General features: G+C 38.5%; 1 protein-coding gene across 1 annotated transcript in view; it reads right to left on the bottom strand.

The window, feature by feature from the left end:
• The window catches only part of LOC113178137 (organic anion transporter 7-like), a 36,209-nt gene extending 19,788 nt beyond the window's left edge, over positions 1-16,421 (bottom strand). Inside the window, exons 1-4 of the mRNA XM_077796907.1 lie at positions 16,020-16,421; positions 15,309-15,412; positions 13,760-13,914; positions 13,492-13,660 (exon numbers count right to left, since the gene is read on the bottom strand). Coding sequence (XP_077653033.1) covers positions 13,492-13,660; positions 13,760-13,914; positions 15,309-15,412; positions 16,020-16,421 — 830 coding nt within the window. The remainder of the gene's footprint in view (positions 1-13,491; positions 13,661-13,759; positions 13,915-15,308; positions 15,413-16,019) is intronic.
• Between the last annotated feature and the right edge of the window lie 213 nt (positions 16,422-16,634).

Here is a 16,634-nt window from a genome sequence, read left to right on the forward strand (position 1 = left end):
ACAAGGATAGATGTTCTCTGCCTATGACAGACTGACCTTCTTTCCATTAATTCCTGGACTCTCTCCCCCTTAGATAGAGCAAGGAATAGATAAACCCTTCCTTTTTTGTGTTGCTCACCAAGCTGCCAGCTAGATTGTCCTGGAACCAAAACTGGTTGAAATAGCTCTCAGCTTCTCTTCTCACCAGTATAAGGTAGAACCAAACTGGGAGGGAGTACCGTCAGTGGCATTTTGTCTGGATAGATTAGGTCAATGCTTTCCCAGGGTGGAGATGACATAGACTTTTAAATGGCAAGTCCTGGTGGTTGGAGTTTATCTCTGCTCCAAACTCTGGAGCTTTGTCTGGTAGTACTGTCAGGAGATAGACAAATGAAAATGGTGGGAACTTGAGGTTAAGAGAATATTCTATAAAAAGGCCCACTGTGCTCACCCTGACTTGCTTTCTTTTCTAAGAAGCAATTACCTGTAGCACTATCTGGCCTAAGTGGACAGGATATGTCACATTCCTCAGCAAACTACCTTTCATTTCCAAGATGTTAACTGCAGGAGAAATGCAACCCCAAGATGATGTCAATGAGAGGAACCCAATTTACCTTGAAGGGGGAGACTTTTTTGACCAGATCCTGAAGCCCTGGAGATAGATTAGTTCCTTCTACCCTAAAATCTGTAAGAATGTAACATTAAGTATCCAATTAGTGTTTCAAGGACTATGTTAAATAGAAATAGTGAAAGAAGGCATCCCTATTTTTTTCCAGTTGTAAGAGGAAATGCTTTCAATTTTTCTCCATTTAGAATGTTGTTTCCCTTGGACTTAGTATAGATAGATTTTACAATGTTGAGCTATTCCTATTATCCCTAGTTTTTCTAGTGTTTTGAACATGAAGTGGTGCTGTATTTTCTCATTTTTTTGCCTCTATTGAGATGATCACATGATTCTTATCTTTAAATTTATTGATGTGATGAATTATATTTATCAATTTTCATATGTTGAGCCAAACTTGCATCCCTAGGATAAATCCTACCTGATCATGGTGCACTATCTTTTTAATGTTTTTGTATTCAATTTGCAAGAATTTTATTGAGAATTTTTGCATCTATGTTCATTAGAGATATTGGTCTGAAGTTTTCTTTCTTTGATGTCTTGATTTGGTTTTGAAATCAGAGTAATATTGGCCTCATAGAATGAGTTCGGAAGTATTCCTTCTTTTTCTATTTCATGGAATAACTTGAGGAGTGTTGAAATTAGTAATTCTTTGAAGGTCTTGTAGACCTCAGTGGTGAATCCGTATGATCCTGGGCTTTTTTAGGTTGGTAGACTTTTGATGGCATCTTCTATTTCATTGCTCAAAATTAATCTGTTTAAATTGTATACATCATCCTGATTCAGTTTAGGTCAATCATATGACTCTAGAAATTTTTTAATGTCTCTTATGTTTTCTATTTTATTGGAGTACAAAGTTTCAAAATAATTTCTAATTATCTTCTGTACTTCAGTAGTGTTCATCATATTTCCTATTTCATCACACATTTTAGAAATTTCTGTTTTCTCTTTCCTTCTCTTCTTTAGCATGGCTAAGTGTTTAACAATTTTATTTATTTTTTTAAAGAACCAACTTCTTATTTTGTCAACTTTCTTATTTCTTTGGTTTTAATTTTATTGATATCAGCTCTAATTTTAAATATTTCCTGTCTTCTATTACTTCTAGTGTTGATTTGTTCTTCACTTCTAGTGCTTTAAGATGTAATGTCAGGTCATTCATTTGTTGACTTTTTCTTCTTTGAAGAAATAAACTCCATGCAATCAACTTTCCTCTCAGTTCTGCCTTCATGGTGTCCCAGAGATGTATATATATTGTACCAGTGTTCTCATTTACCTCTAATAATTTTTGAATCTCCTCTGTGATGTCTTCTGCAATCCATTGTTCATTCAATAGCATATTATTTAGTCTCCAGGTGTTTGAGTAATTTTTATTTTTTATTTTATAATTGATTCCTAATTATGTTTCACTATGATCTGATAGAATACAGGGTAGCGTTGTGTTGTGGTTTATTTGACTCTTGAAATTGTTTAATGAATGTAGATGCTACATTGTTTGGGGCATATATATTTATAATTGTTATCTCTTGTTGGTGTATGGTTTCATTAATCAGTACAAAATATTCTTCTTTATCCCTTTTGATTAGTTTTGGCTTGAAGTCTACTTTATTTGATATAAGTGAGGAAATGCCTGCTTCCTTACACAGCAATGTATGTTTTTTCCCAAACTTTCACCTTCAGTCCATGAATGTCTTGTGCTATGAGTCCCTGGAATGTAGCATATTGTTGAGTCTTTTAAAAAATCCAGTCTGCCAGTCAACTTAAAAATTATACAGATAAAATAAATTAAAGGGACACAAATAGTAAAAAGAAGAATTCAAACTCACTATTTATGGTGACATGAATATATACTTAGAGGATCCAAAAAATTCCACAGAAAATTTCTACAACTAATAAATGAATTTATCAAAGTATCAATACCCATAAATCAAAAGCATTTCTGTACATCAGAGATGAAACCTCTGAAAGAGAGACTTGGAAATCTATCCCATTTACAATAGCCTCAGAAAAAAATCAAACACTTGGAAATCAATGAAAAAGAAGAAAAAATTCTACAATGAAAACTACTAAATGCTAAAGAAAGATATTAAATAAGACCTTATAAAAGAGAAAGATCTGCCTTGTTCTAGGATAGGCAGAATTAATATTGTCAAAATGACCATGCTACCAAAACACTGTATAGATTTAATCAAATTCTGATCAAAATCCCAATGGCATTCCTCAGAGAAATAGAAAAGTAAATCATGAAATTCATCTGGAAAAATAAAAGACCCAGAATAGATAAAACAATCTTTAGCAAGAAGAGTGAAACAGGTGGAATCAGAATACCAGACCTTAAAGTATACTACAGAACAATAGTAAAAAAAAAAACATGGTATTGACATAAAAATAGACTTGTAGACCAGTGGTACAGAATAGAGGACACAGAGACAAACCCACATAAATACAATATCTCATACTAGTGAAAGGCACCAAAAACATGTATTGGAGAAAGTATAGCCTCTTTAACAAATTGTGCCTGGAAAACTGGAAATCCATATGCAGCAAAATGAAATTAAGCCCCTATCACTCACCATGTACAAAACTCAACACAAAGTGGATCAAGGACCTAGAAAATAGACCAGAGACCCTGGACTTATTAGAGTATATACCAGCATAGGCCCAAATCTTCATCATGTTGGATTAGGCCCTAACTTCCCTAGCAAAATTCCTAAAGCACAAGAAATAAAAACAAGAATCAGTAAATGGTATGGATTCAAACTGAAAAGCTACTTCTCAGCAAAAAAAAAAAAATCAGTGAAGTGAATAGAGAGCCTACAGAATGGGAGCAAATTTTTACCACATAGACATCAGATAGAGTACTAATCTCCAGAATATATGAAGAACTCAAAAAACAGCAAAGCAGCAAATAACCCAATCAATAAATGGGCTAAAGAACTGGAACTGAACAGATGCTTCTCAGAAGATGATATAAAATCAGTCTATAAAGTATATGAAAAAATGTTCAACACCTCTAGCAATTAGAAGTGCAAATCAAAACTACTCTAAGATTTCATCTCGCTCCAGTCATAATAACAGTTATTAAGAATAAAAGCAACAATAAATGTTGGTGAGGATGTGGGGAAAAAGACACATCCATACATTGCTGATGAGACTACAAATAGATGCAACCAATCTGGAAAGCAGTATGGAGATTTTTGAGAAATCTTGGAATGTACTCAAAGAATTTAAAAAGAGCATACTACAGTGACACACCCACAACAATGTTTATAGTAGCACAATTCACAGTAGCTAAATTGTGGAGTCAACCTAGATGCCCTTCAATAGATGAAAGGATAAAGATACTGGTATATATACACAATGGAATATTACTCAGCATTAAAAGAGAATAAAATCATGGCATTTGCAGGTTAATGGATGGAACTGGAGAATATCATACTAAGTGAATTTAGCCAATCCAAGAAAACCAAAGGCTAAATGTTTTCTCTGATAAGTGGATGCTGATCCATAATGAGGATCAGGGGGAGCATGGGAAGAATGCAGGAACTTTGCATATGACAAAGGGAAGAAGGGGAAGAGGGAGTATTGAGGTAGGAAAGATTGTGGAATGAGATGGGCATCATTACCTTAGGTATATTTTTGAAAACACGAATGGTGTGAGGCTATTTTGTATAAAACCAGAGAAATGAAAATTGTGCTTCATATGTGTACTATGAATTGAAAATCATTTTGCTGTAACGTATAACAAATTAGAACAAGTAAATAATTTTTTTTAAAAAAAATAATCCGATCAGAACTGGTCAGCAAGGGCCAAGGTAACTTGGAATTGTCATGGCAGTGGGAACTTCGAAGTCTGATATCATGTGCTGCCCATTAATCATCAAGTGATAGACCAGGATAGGATTTGCTAGAAACTTCTCTTGGATAGCCAATAAAACTGGAGTGCAGAACAGTCATGTTGTCCCTTTCCTGTGTCAGAGGACCAACTCTCTACCTTGAGAGTGTCCCCTTTTCCTATCCCTTCAATAATGTCATTCCACTTACTCTGACTTACATATTTGAAATCTTACTAACTTGATCACAAGAATTTGGTTTGAAGGGGTGGGGAGTCTTCATGTTGCAGCAGTTCCCTTGGAAGGCCCAAGCTCTATAATAGTAACTGCTTTGGAGAGATTAGATCACACACACCTAAGGCCAGATAAATGCTAATCTCTGCTGGAAGTCAGTCCCAGGGGATTTCCAAGAATTGTACATAGGGCTAGATAACCCATTCTCTACAATTCTTATACACTCTGCACTCTTTTTAAAAAAATATTTATTTTTTTTAGTTGTAGTTGGACACAATACCTCCATTTTACTTACTTATTTTTATGTGGTGCTGAGGATCGAACCCAGGGCCTCCCGTGTGCTAGGCAACTGCTGTACCACTGAGCCACAATCCAGCCCCACTCTGCAATCTTGAATATGGCCTTCCTACATTCAGTCATGCCCACCTGTTCAGACTCCTGATCCATTTCAACTCATCCTTTAACATCTTTGCTAGCCTTTAAAGAGTTCAAAGAAGCAGTCAGTTTCTTCTATCTTCCTTCAAAGCTGGCTTTGAATAAAACCAATTTTCCTTCCAATTTGATTCTGAATATTTCTGGGGCAGGACATGTTGCAGCCTGGGTTTGTCCCCCAACCTGACATTGGTTCCCCTGGTAATAGGAGTCCTTTAGTGTAGTTATCTCTTTATAATAAGCCCTGTGCTTGGGGGATAGCCTAGCTTCAACACATCACGTCAGCAAAATCAAAATGTTAATTTCAACTTCCAATGCCTCTTTGAAAGGAAAGATGCCATAAGTAACAATGGTAGCGTAAGGGTTACCCATATATCAACACACATTATATCTGCAATTAAAAATGATCTCTATAACTCTATTAACCCAGAAGGAACGTGTGCAACAAGTAATACAGAACAAGCTCTAAAGATCACATTTAACAACTATAGACTAAATTGAATTTGAAGATGGAACAAAAAAGAAGAAAAATAAAAAAGAAAGAAAGTATGGGAAGGGATAGAAGACAAGAGTTAAAATGGGGAGAGTATAATGGGTGCAGGATGGGTCTCAAGTGAAGATTGGCAAGGAGGACAAAGTTGAGTATGAGAGATTATGTTGTGTATCAATAAGGTAAGACAATAATTTTCATAAAAGTGTTTGGATTGCTTCTTTTGAATTTTTGAAATGAGAATTTTGTATTCAGTGTTTTAATTTTAGAAACCACCAAATGTGAGAAAGAAAAATGACTTTACGATATTTGCCAGTAAATGGATGGATCTGGAGACAATCAGAAGTGAAATAAGCCCATCCCCAAAAGCCAAAGGTCAAATGTTTTCTCTAATATGGGGAAGCTAATCCAAAATAACAGGAAGGGGAAAGAATAGAGGTTCATTAGATTTCACAATGGGCATTGGAGGGAAAGCAAGGCAGATAGAAAGAGGAAAGACATTGGATGGACCTGACATAATTTTCCCTGTACATATATGAAAACGTCACAGTGAATCTCACCATCAGGCACATACACTAGAATAGAAGCCTAAATAGAATAAGACATATCCCATGCTAGCATAATTACATCAAACTGGATTTTAATGTCATATATAACTAAAAAATCCAATAAAATTTTTAAAAAGAAAATCTATATGATACAGACTTCACACCCTTTGTAGTTTTTAAGGAGTGAGCTAACCTGCCAAACTTGTTAGGTTAGTCTGTATGCTGAATTCAGCTAGCTTCTTGCTTGTCCCCCTTGCTGACGGGTCGTGGAGGGGTGAGAGAGTTTTCACTCTCCAAATGGTTTTGTTCTTGTGTCTGCAGGTGGGAATGTAGATCTGCCAGGTCTCCTGACCAGCTCCTCCACTTGCTTTGTCTATAGACTGACCTGAATTAAATTCCATCCCTCTTTCCAAGAGTTACTGCACATGTGCTAGGAAAAGGTGTGTAGGAACGTCACTCTATCATCCAGCCTCTCCGAAGCTTGAGGATATGGGACTTTATGTCTCATCATAATCTATTCCAGTCCTCTCCCATCAGTCACACTTTTCACTCAGAGATTATACTGTCAATTTCAAAGGGAAGTCCAATCGGCCTCAAGAGCAGGTGGATTGTGGGAGTGGGAGAGGCTTGTGGGAAGCCGGTGGTGGCAGTTGGGCTCTGAGGGTTTTTCCTGAGGAGCTGTTTTGTTTGGCCTGTGTGGTTATAAAAATAAAGTTCGTTTCTTTTGACAAGTGGCTCCTGAATCATGCCCAGCTAGACTGCGGCATTTGGTGGCTTGCATGGTGAGCGACTGAGAATAAGTAAACTGCTCGCCCCTGAGGGCAGGGCGAGAGGATGGGTAGCCATTTTAAGATTCCTCTTTTGTTTTGCTTCACTTTTGTTTTAAGTTGCCTGTCCCTGGAGATGAGTGAGACGGAAGAAAAACTGCTCACATCTGAGGAAAAACTATTTACGTCTGAGGAACAGATAGGGAGAAAGGACGGATGCATATGTCAGGAGGATAGAAAGGCTATAATGATTTTGTGTTGTTCCATTTTTATTTCATTCTGTCTCGGTTTGGTTTGGCATCATCTTGTTGGGTTTGTATTATAGTAGAAATACGGGATCAGAAATTAGTAAAACACAAACCGAAAGAGTGTTAAGTAAATTGTTAGAGGAAGGAGGCTTCCCAGTAAAATCAAGAGCAGTCAGGGCATACGTTGATATAATACAAAAATATAGCCCATGGCTTTTTAAAGAGGAGTTGTTAAATATATCACAATGGAACCATCATGGTGAGGATTTAAAAAGAATAGAAAAGAACAACCCAGGGACTCTGCCAGTTGGCACATTGCCATTGTGGACATTCGTATCTGGTTTGCTTAGTCCAAAGCCTTCAGATCAGACAAAGGTAGAGGAAGGAGAAGACATATTGATTCAAGAAAAAGAGAAGGTCTCTCAAGTTAGTCAGAAAGAGGAAAAGATTCAAGTAAAAGAGAAGGTCTTTCGAGCTAGTCAGACAGAGGAAGGAAGTTTAGAGCAGAAAAAGCCATCAGGGGAAAAGTTACAACAGGAGACTGCTACTAACACCTTTCTATCAGAGGGCGTAAGTGTCCAACCAACAGCACCACCTCTACAGGAGACTGCTACTAACAGCATTCTATCACCAGAGGGCATAAGTGTCCAATCAACAGCACCACCTCCATATGCCGGGAGGCTCCCAACCCCCGCAGTTGATAGTTGGGATCCTGAGACAGGATCTCAAGTATTAATATGCCCTGTATTTGAGGTAGGAGGGCAGTGAATTTACCATGCTTTAAATTTCAAAACAGTGAAGCAGCTAAAAGAGGCTGTAACAACCTATGGTCCTCAAGCACCCTTCACTGTAAGCTTGGTCGAATCCATTAACAACTTGAACATGACGCCAGCAGATTGGGCTAATATGTGTAAAGCTGTGCTAAATGGAGGTCAATAACTGTTATGGAAGGTTGCCAATGAGGAATTTTGCAAGGAGACAGCTAGGCGAAATGCAGCAGCTGGTTATCCTCAGAGAAATCTAGATATGTTGTTAGGAAAGGGACCTTATGAGGATCAGCAGCAACAAATTGCATATGATCCTGGCGTATATGCACAAATTGCTATAGAGGCGGTTAGGGCATGGAAGACTTTACAAGGACATGGAGGTTTACAAGGTCAATTATCTAAGGTAATACAAGGAGCTAATGAACCTCATGCTGAATTTGTAGATAGGCTTATTCAAACAGCTACCAGAGTTTTTGGGAATACAGAACAAGCAATGACATTAATAAAACAACTGGCTTATGACCAAGCGAATCGTTGGTGCAGAGATATCATTAGACCATGTAAACATGAAGATTTAAACACATATATTAAATTATGTAGAGACATTAATGAACAAGAGCAAGTCGTGGCAGCTGCAGTAAAACAGGCTTTAGATGCCAGACACATTAATGAACAAGGGCAAATTGTGGCAGCTGCAGTAAAACAGGCTTTAGATGCCAGGCCAAGAACATGCTACAATTGTGAACAAACAGGACATTTTAAAAGAAATTGCCCCATAGGAGGAGGGTTTAACAAAACTAGGTATCAAAGGAGTAGAATACTGGGTATTTGCCCACGATGCCGTAGAGGGAGACATTGGGCTAATGAGTGCCATTCTCAAACCACCATAGAGGGTACTCCATTATGAAAAAACAAACAAGGACCAAGTGTTTATCCACGATATCGTGGAGAAAGGCATTGGGCTCCATTGCCAAAAAATGGACAGGGGGGCCCAATGCTCCGGGGCCCAAAACCACAAATATACGGAGCACTGGAGGAACCCAGCAACCCCATCAGGGTAGTGCCCAGGACACATTGTCCATCAGATCCCTCATCAGACAAACCAGAGGGAGTGCAGGGTTGGACATCTGCGCCTCCGCCAGATCAGTACTAACTCCAGAGATGGGAGTTCAAATCATTCCCACAGGGGTGAAAGGACCTCTTCCCCAAGGAACAGTAGGCTTATTATTGGGACGCAGCTCTTCTACTCTAAAAGGACTTATGATAAGTCCTGGGGTAGTTGATCCCGATTATAAAGGTGAAATAAAAATTATAGCCAGTTCTCCAAAGGGTATATCAGTAATTTCACCAGGAGATAGAATAGCACAGTTACTAATAATACCAAGCCTACATGATAAATTTTCCAGCCGTGCTGTAGAAAGAGGTTCCAAGGAATTAGGCTCCACAGGTGTAGATTGGGCTATGCTTTCTTTAAATTTAGATTCTCACCCCATGCTAAAACTAAATATTCAAGGACATGAATTTAATGGGCTACTGGATACAGGTGCAGACCTTAGCATCATCTCTCATCAAGAATGGCCAAAACATTGGCCATTACAACAAGCCACTCAAACACTTCGAGGCCTAGGAGTGGTGACTAATCCCCATAGAAGTGCAATGGTATTAGATTGGAAGGATCCTGAAGGATGTGAAGGAACTATACAGCCATATGTATTGGATCATCTTCCCATAAATTTATGGGGAAGAGATGTCCTAGATCAATTAGGTTTGACATTAACAAATAACATCAACCAAAATGCACCCACTATTATGACTAGACAAGGTTTTAGGAAAGGAAAAAGATTAGAAAAACAAGAACAAGGTATAGCAGCACCAATACAATATCTATTTGTATAGATCAAGGAACAGACAGACATGGGTTGGATTTTCAGAAAGGGCCACTGAGACAATAAAAATTACTTGGAAATCAGAAATACCAGTATAGGTTCCTCAGTGGCCCCTGACTAAAAAAAGGATACAAGCAGCCCATGACCTGGTCAAACAACAATTAGCGGAAGGACATATACAACCTTCTGTATCTCCTCATAATACTCCCATTTTTGTCATCAAAAAGAAATCTGGTAAATGGAGATTATTGCAAGATTTAAGAGCCATTAATAATGAGATGGTTATTATGGGACCTGCTCAATCGGGGATTCCTCAGTTGTCTGCTTTGCCAAAAACTTGGTATGTTTTAGTTATAGATATTAAAGATTGTTTTTTTTTCAATTCCAATTCATCCTGAGGATAGTCCACGTTTTGCATTTACTATCCCTGCACTGAATCATGAAGGTCCTGATCAGAGATATGAATGGAAAGTACTCCCTCAAGGGATGGCTAACAGCCCAACTATATGTCAAATTTCTGTTAACAAAGTAATCCGGCTACTTAGAAATCAAAATCCTGAACTACAAATATTTCACTATATGCATGATGTGTTATTAGCACACAAGGCTAAAAACACATTGCTAGAATGTTATGCCACACTTAAAAACTTATTAAAAAAATTATAATCTAGAGATAGCAATAGATAAAGTACAATTAAATTTTCCAATTAATTATTTAGGAGTTTTATTATCCGTCCAGTGATTGTGTGGAGTCTGGGGCCTGTTTGTGTTTGTGTTTCCACAGGGAGAACAGCAGCCAATTTGGATTCCAGAGAGATTAACTAAAGCAATTTCTACAGGTCAAAAAGAAGATGATTTGGCTCAAATCCATAACAGCTGATATCCAAAACTCCAGTTTGGCTATCCTTACATCTGCGACAGAACCAGGATGCTTTTTTCAATATCTATTTTATTATTGCCCTTTCCCATATCATGAAGTTCTATTTTGTTTTTTGAGCTCATACAGACCTAGGTTAATGTTTTGCTGATCAGTTCTATTTTTTGACTATAGAGTTTTTAAACATTGCAATGGAGATTTTATCTGTAAAAAGTTATAAGGCCTTTACTATTATGTTATGTGTTGTATGTATTATATTATGTGTGCACACTTGTGTTTTGTGTTATATGTTTGAATGTACGTATGTCCACATATCATATATGATGAGCGCTCATGAAAAAATGGATCCAAATATATTTTTTTATTCACGTGATTTAAATGGTTTAATTTAAATTGGGTAAACAACTGTTGAGGATTGTTTTAATATGTGAACAAAAAAGGAGGTTAACAGATCTGTTTGTTTACTTTCACCTTTCCTTTACATTATATTTAATAATTCTCTTTAAGATAATGTAAATTGTTAAGAAAATTGTTTTCTTTTAGTGCCTTCTGGAATGTTACATAATTTTTTCTTTAGCCATTATTGCCAGAACTCCTATCTTCATCCCAGTGCCAGTGAAGACAAAGGTAAAACCAATCTACAGCTTCTGCAATAGCCATCACTGAACTGCTTGCAGAACTTGCCTAGACTATGTGTCACTTGTATGCATTGTGAACTCACTTGTATGCATTGTGAACTATCTGTTGGTGCAGCGACTTGTGGTAGTGTTGGGGTGTTTTTGCTGATGATGTCATCGGTGGTACAAATTTTCCAAAAGGAGCCGTCAATTGGATTGGTGTATCTTCCTCCCTTCTGCTTGTCATGATTGTTCAGCTAAAATTTGGGGGCCAACAGAGGTGAGGCAAAGAACCTCACCCTCCCGCTGGTACCTCTCCACAGGTGTGGCTGTATACTGGACCGGTAGTCAGTGACGGGTAAGATCCAATTACAATGGTACCAACCTAAGACAGGAGGCTGACGCCTTGAGGTCAGCTCATCTGATAATGGGTAAGGACCATATGTACTATTGGACAACCTAAGGCAGGCACGGTCCCTAAGCCACATGCTTGTTGTTTAAACAGAGAGGGGGAGATTATGAGAGCCACAGCCAAAGGGGCCCCAGCAAACTTCCAGCTACCGGCTCATGATTGGCTCACAGCGGCCCCAGCAACATCTAGCTGATTGGCTCCTCTGCGATGATACTCATTGGGCTGTTTCCCTGCCCTTTCAGACCATGGAGCTGCTCATTGGGGGACTTCTTTGGCTCTGTCCACACAACCCAGCCAATCAGCCTCAAGAGCAGGAGGATTGTGGGAGTGGAAGAGGCTTGGCGTGTGTGTGTGTGAGGCTTGTGGGAAGCCGGTGGTGGCAGTTGGGCTCTGAGGGTTTTTCCTGAGGAGCTGTTTTGTTTGGCGTTTGTGGTTCTAAAAATAAAGTTTGTTTCTTTTGACAAGTGGCCCCTGAATCATGCCCAGCCAGACTGCGGCACTTTCTTCTCCACTCTGCAGACTGATTGACTAGTCACTCTGAGTTTAACCCCACACTGTATTCTCATAAAAGAGTATTTTCTCTTTTTTGCCCAAATCGGCTCTCAGTATGGACACTCACAGATATTCAAAATGCATGTGTACCAAGTGAAAGACAAAAATGAAGAAAAAAGAGGGAGAAATAAGGCAAATAAAACAGGAAATGCTATCTTAAAAACAAGGATAAAATTCAGGTACTACCAACCGGGGGGTCAGGAAGGGTAATTAACAAGTTCCTTTAAGCTGTCAGGGCTTCCCTGATCCAAACACCTCTGCTGGAAGGCTCCAAGACCTTTCCGGGGAGTGGTGATTCACTCTCCAGCCGGACACATCTAAAACATTCTCCTGAGTAAACACAGCTCAGCTTTCCTGAATTTATTATCTGTTCTGATTGTGGATATATTGGTCAGTGTCTGTTTTTCTTGAGCTAGGTGGTAGAAAGACTTTTGGCTTCTTGAGAAATGCTTCCCTTCTGCCACTGAGGGATTGCATTCCTGACTCTTCCACTGCCTTTATTATTTCTCTTTCTATCCTGAAAACTACTCATTTTTGTTTTCTCCTGGTTATTAGTTCACTAAGTTGCTCCCTGCTCTTTCCCCTCCTTCACCTACCTCAGTTTGTCACTGCAAACTCTTGAGGACCTGCTCTGACACTCTGGATCCTTCTGAGTTACCAATCTCCAAAGGAAATATGTTTGCAATAATTCTTTCTACACAGTACAAAATGAGGCTTACATCAAGGATAAGCTGAAAGTCCCAGAACTTCAGGTAAGGATACATTGATATTTTGTTTTCATGGTTCTTGTTTTAGTAAGCATAGTTGACTTGAATTCCAAATAGTGTATCATATTTTAAAAACTGTATCCCATGCCTAAAACATTATTTGTTGCTTATCTATGATGTAAATATAATAGAATATCTTATATTTTACCTATTAGTAAAAACAGTATATAACAGTTAAAGAGAAATTCACATAAACAGTAAATAATTTTCAGTATATCACTTGCAAAGCTTGGGATAATATTTTACAAAAAAATATTTACTAGTTACAATGAATTGAAAGATTTTCAATGTCCTCAATTTCATCTGACCATCCTACTCGCCCTGCTTCTCAAATTGTACCAAGACACTTGTTCTGAGAGCACATCCTCATGTAGAACCAAGAAGAAATAAATTTTTATGTCCTGATGCCATGTACATTACCATACCATGGTTTTAGAAGAGAAAGACAAAAGGGAGCTCATACCTTGAGGAAATAAAAAAGAAGAACATCGGTATAGACAGAACCAGCTGAAGAGTATGCCAGTTTCGAATAGCAAAAGCCAGGCTTCCCAGTAGGATATTCCCAAAACTAGTAGCACACATTGCCATTGTTGTTCCCATAGCTTGGTATTTGGGACTTGTCCATTCTACAACTGAAAGAAAACATCACTGAATAATTACTTCAAGCAAAGGTAGAATATCAAAGTAAAAGTCAAGTCTCAGTAAATGTCCAAGAGTCAGTGCTGACTTACTGAGAAGAATAGCATTTGTCACAATGGTCATGGTGGACATGCCAGCCAGGAAGCGTAGTGAGCAGTAAACCAGAAATGTGGGAGCAAAGGCAGCACAGGTGTCAGCAACGGCCAGCTGAAGAAGACACCATGTCAGAAGTAACCTCCTCCCAAACCTATGGAAAAGGGAAAGATGAGATTGTGGGAACAATAACAACTGTGGTAAAAGTTGGCACAAAGAAAACACTTCACCCCTATGAAATATTCATAAAGGACCAACATCTGATCTTCTTAAATCAACTCTTCTTCTTTTAAAATAGATAGCTTGTCCTCAAAACTACTTCTTAAATTGTTACCAGTAGTTCAACACCAATTCAAGCTATACAAGACATGCTGCAGTGTTAGAAATATTAATACCTCATAAATATTTCTTGTACTGAGCCATACACTTATGATAGTGGAGAGGCAACATTGTGTATAAAGTATTAAAATCAGCGCTTGAGACTCTAGAACTGCACAGGTATGGCTAACATGATGTAATAGGAACAGCTATGAAGAGGTACATCAACGTTGCTGATGGGTTGGGTAAGAGTCCCTATCTGCTGAGTTTGGATTTGTTGACCTTGGTAAACAAAACATATTTGTAAAAATATAACATGTATTTATCACAGCAAAAGAACATATAAAGTTGACCTTTTCTTAGGTTTGGGAGGGCAAGCATTGGGTGGTAATCTGGTTGCCCATTTCCCAAAGGTGGCTCAGGAACACTGTTATGGATCTCCACTGTGGACCACTATGTAGCAATTAGAAATGTGAACTAAAAGTACAAATAGGAACATGTATGCATCCCAAAAACAGAATGGTACGTACACAAAAGAAGAAAAGGAAACAACACATTTAAGTTACATGAAAATTAAGATCCATAAACCCAACTGTCTCATTTTGTAAAACATGAATTTATAGATGCATAGGCGACATACTATAATGACCCTTATTGAGAAGCAAAGGTTGGGATGCTTCCATGTATTCTGAAGAAAAATCACCCAATATTCCATTGAAGATCCATTTTATGTGAAAAAGCATTTTTCTTGCTTCATTGGGACTTCACTCTTTTACTCTTAAACATTTTTAGGATAATGTAGCATAGTGAAGTCCTTTGAGTTTACCTACTGAGATTTTATTTTCATGATGCCCCTGAGTGACACTGACAATGTCTTTTTCCTACCTGCATATTCAAGTAGGTTGGATCCAATGTGGTAACATATCCACCTCTGTGTCCCCATTGTTAACTGTTTGTGATCTTTCAAACCGCATGTTGTGGCATGTTCTCTCCAGATTCTCTGGTAAAGCACCTCCAAATCTTATACTGATTTCCTAAACACAGGATTCAGTCTGTTTAAAACAGCACTCACCGCACTGAGTGACATTTTACATTTGTGTTTGTAGATCCCTGGGAACAAAGGTACACCCAGGAGAGTGTAATTTGTAATAATTTTTCATATGCATAAATGATTCATAAGCTGATGATTGTACCCAGGGTTAGAGAGATCTGTGAACCAGAGACACTCACCTGTCTGACAAATAGCCATATACAATGTTTCCAACCAACATTCCAGCCATGAAGAAGAACTTAGACACTGAATTCAGTGACTGCGATTCACATACCAGGTCCCACTGGAAGACAAGAAAACCAGCATAAAAAAACACCTTCACAGACCTGCAGTATTCTTAATAATAGGTCCCTGTCTTCTTCAACAGCTTCCCTTTTCAAAAACACTTGAATTCTACCATCCATTCCTCAGTTTAATAAATGTTTATCTAGGAAGACTACCTTACACCTGTGGGTTACATTAATGATCACTTTTAACTAAGAAGTCCTCTAATTTGGCCACAGTCCACCATCATTCAAGGACTCTGAAAATTTTACTGCAAATCTTCTCATATGATAGGAGTTCAGTCTGGGTATGCAGGTTTTGATCAACCCACCTCCATATCCAATTGGCAATCAAGACAGTGTGTTACTGGCTAAATATCACAATTTTAACAAGACACATGACTTACTTGCTTCAAAGTGCCATGACAATAGGCTCCTATTTGTTTTTTATCATTACACTAAGTATGTGCCCTGAATTGTATAAAAAAAAAAACAGTAGTTTCTGAAAAAAGAAAAGAAGAACCAACACCCACACAGCAATTAAAGGCTCAAAGCATATTCATTATTTTCATTGTTTACACACACCCAGGTCAATTACTTTTATGAGTGGAAAATCAAGCCTTTTACCTCAGTCACGGTGGTGGAGAGGAACAAGCTCCGGTCATATACCCAGCCATCCATGCAGGGCTCCGTGTCCACCTCACTCATGTTTGAGAAGGTTCCATTCAGATGAAGGAGCTGCCATTGAGGGTGGATGAAGCGATGACATTTGTCTGGCCTCAGGCTTGAGTCTAGTGGGATGGAGATCCTCAGGAGGGCTTCTTGGCTGAGGATCCCAGTGTCATTGTCAGAGACAGTGGCATTATCGAGTATATGGACCCAGCAGCGATGACCAAGGATGACTGCAGTGAAATTCTCCAAAAAAGTATGAGTCTGTGCCATGGCATTGTAGGTAAGAAGAAAAGCCATCTGAATTATCTGGAACCTCCCCAGACTACCAACTTGATCCAGGAGGTCCTGAAAGGCCATGGTGGCTGAATGACCCTCACCAACTGAAGGCAAAGTGGTTGTATCTAGAAGAGTTCAAAGAACAATGTGTTTTATCCTCTCTCACTGTGACACAGCAAAGGCTGTTGACCCTGACCAATGTCATCATCCCCTCTTCACCTCTGTGGCAAGTCCACAAAGCTAATATCCCCTAGTCATCCTCAGGTTATTTGGGTGGCTGTTTTCTTTAAATCT

Source organism: Urocitellus parryii, chromosome 4, assembly GCF_045843805.1.
Source record: "Urocitellus parryii isolate mUroPar1 chromosome 4, mUroPar1.hap1, whole genome shotgun sequence".
Lineage (NCBI taxonomy): Eukaryota > Metazoa > Chordata > Mammalia > Rodentia > Sciuridae > Urocitellus > Urocitellus parryii.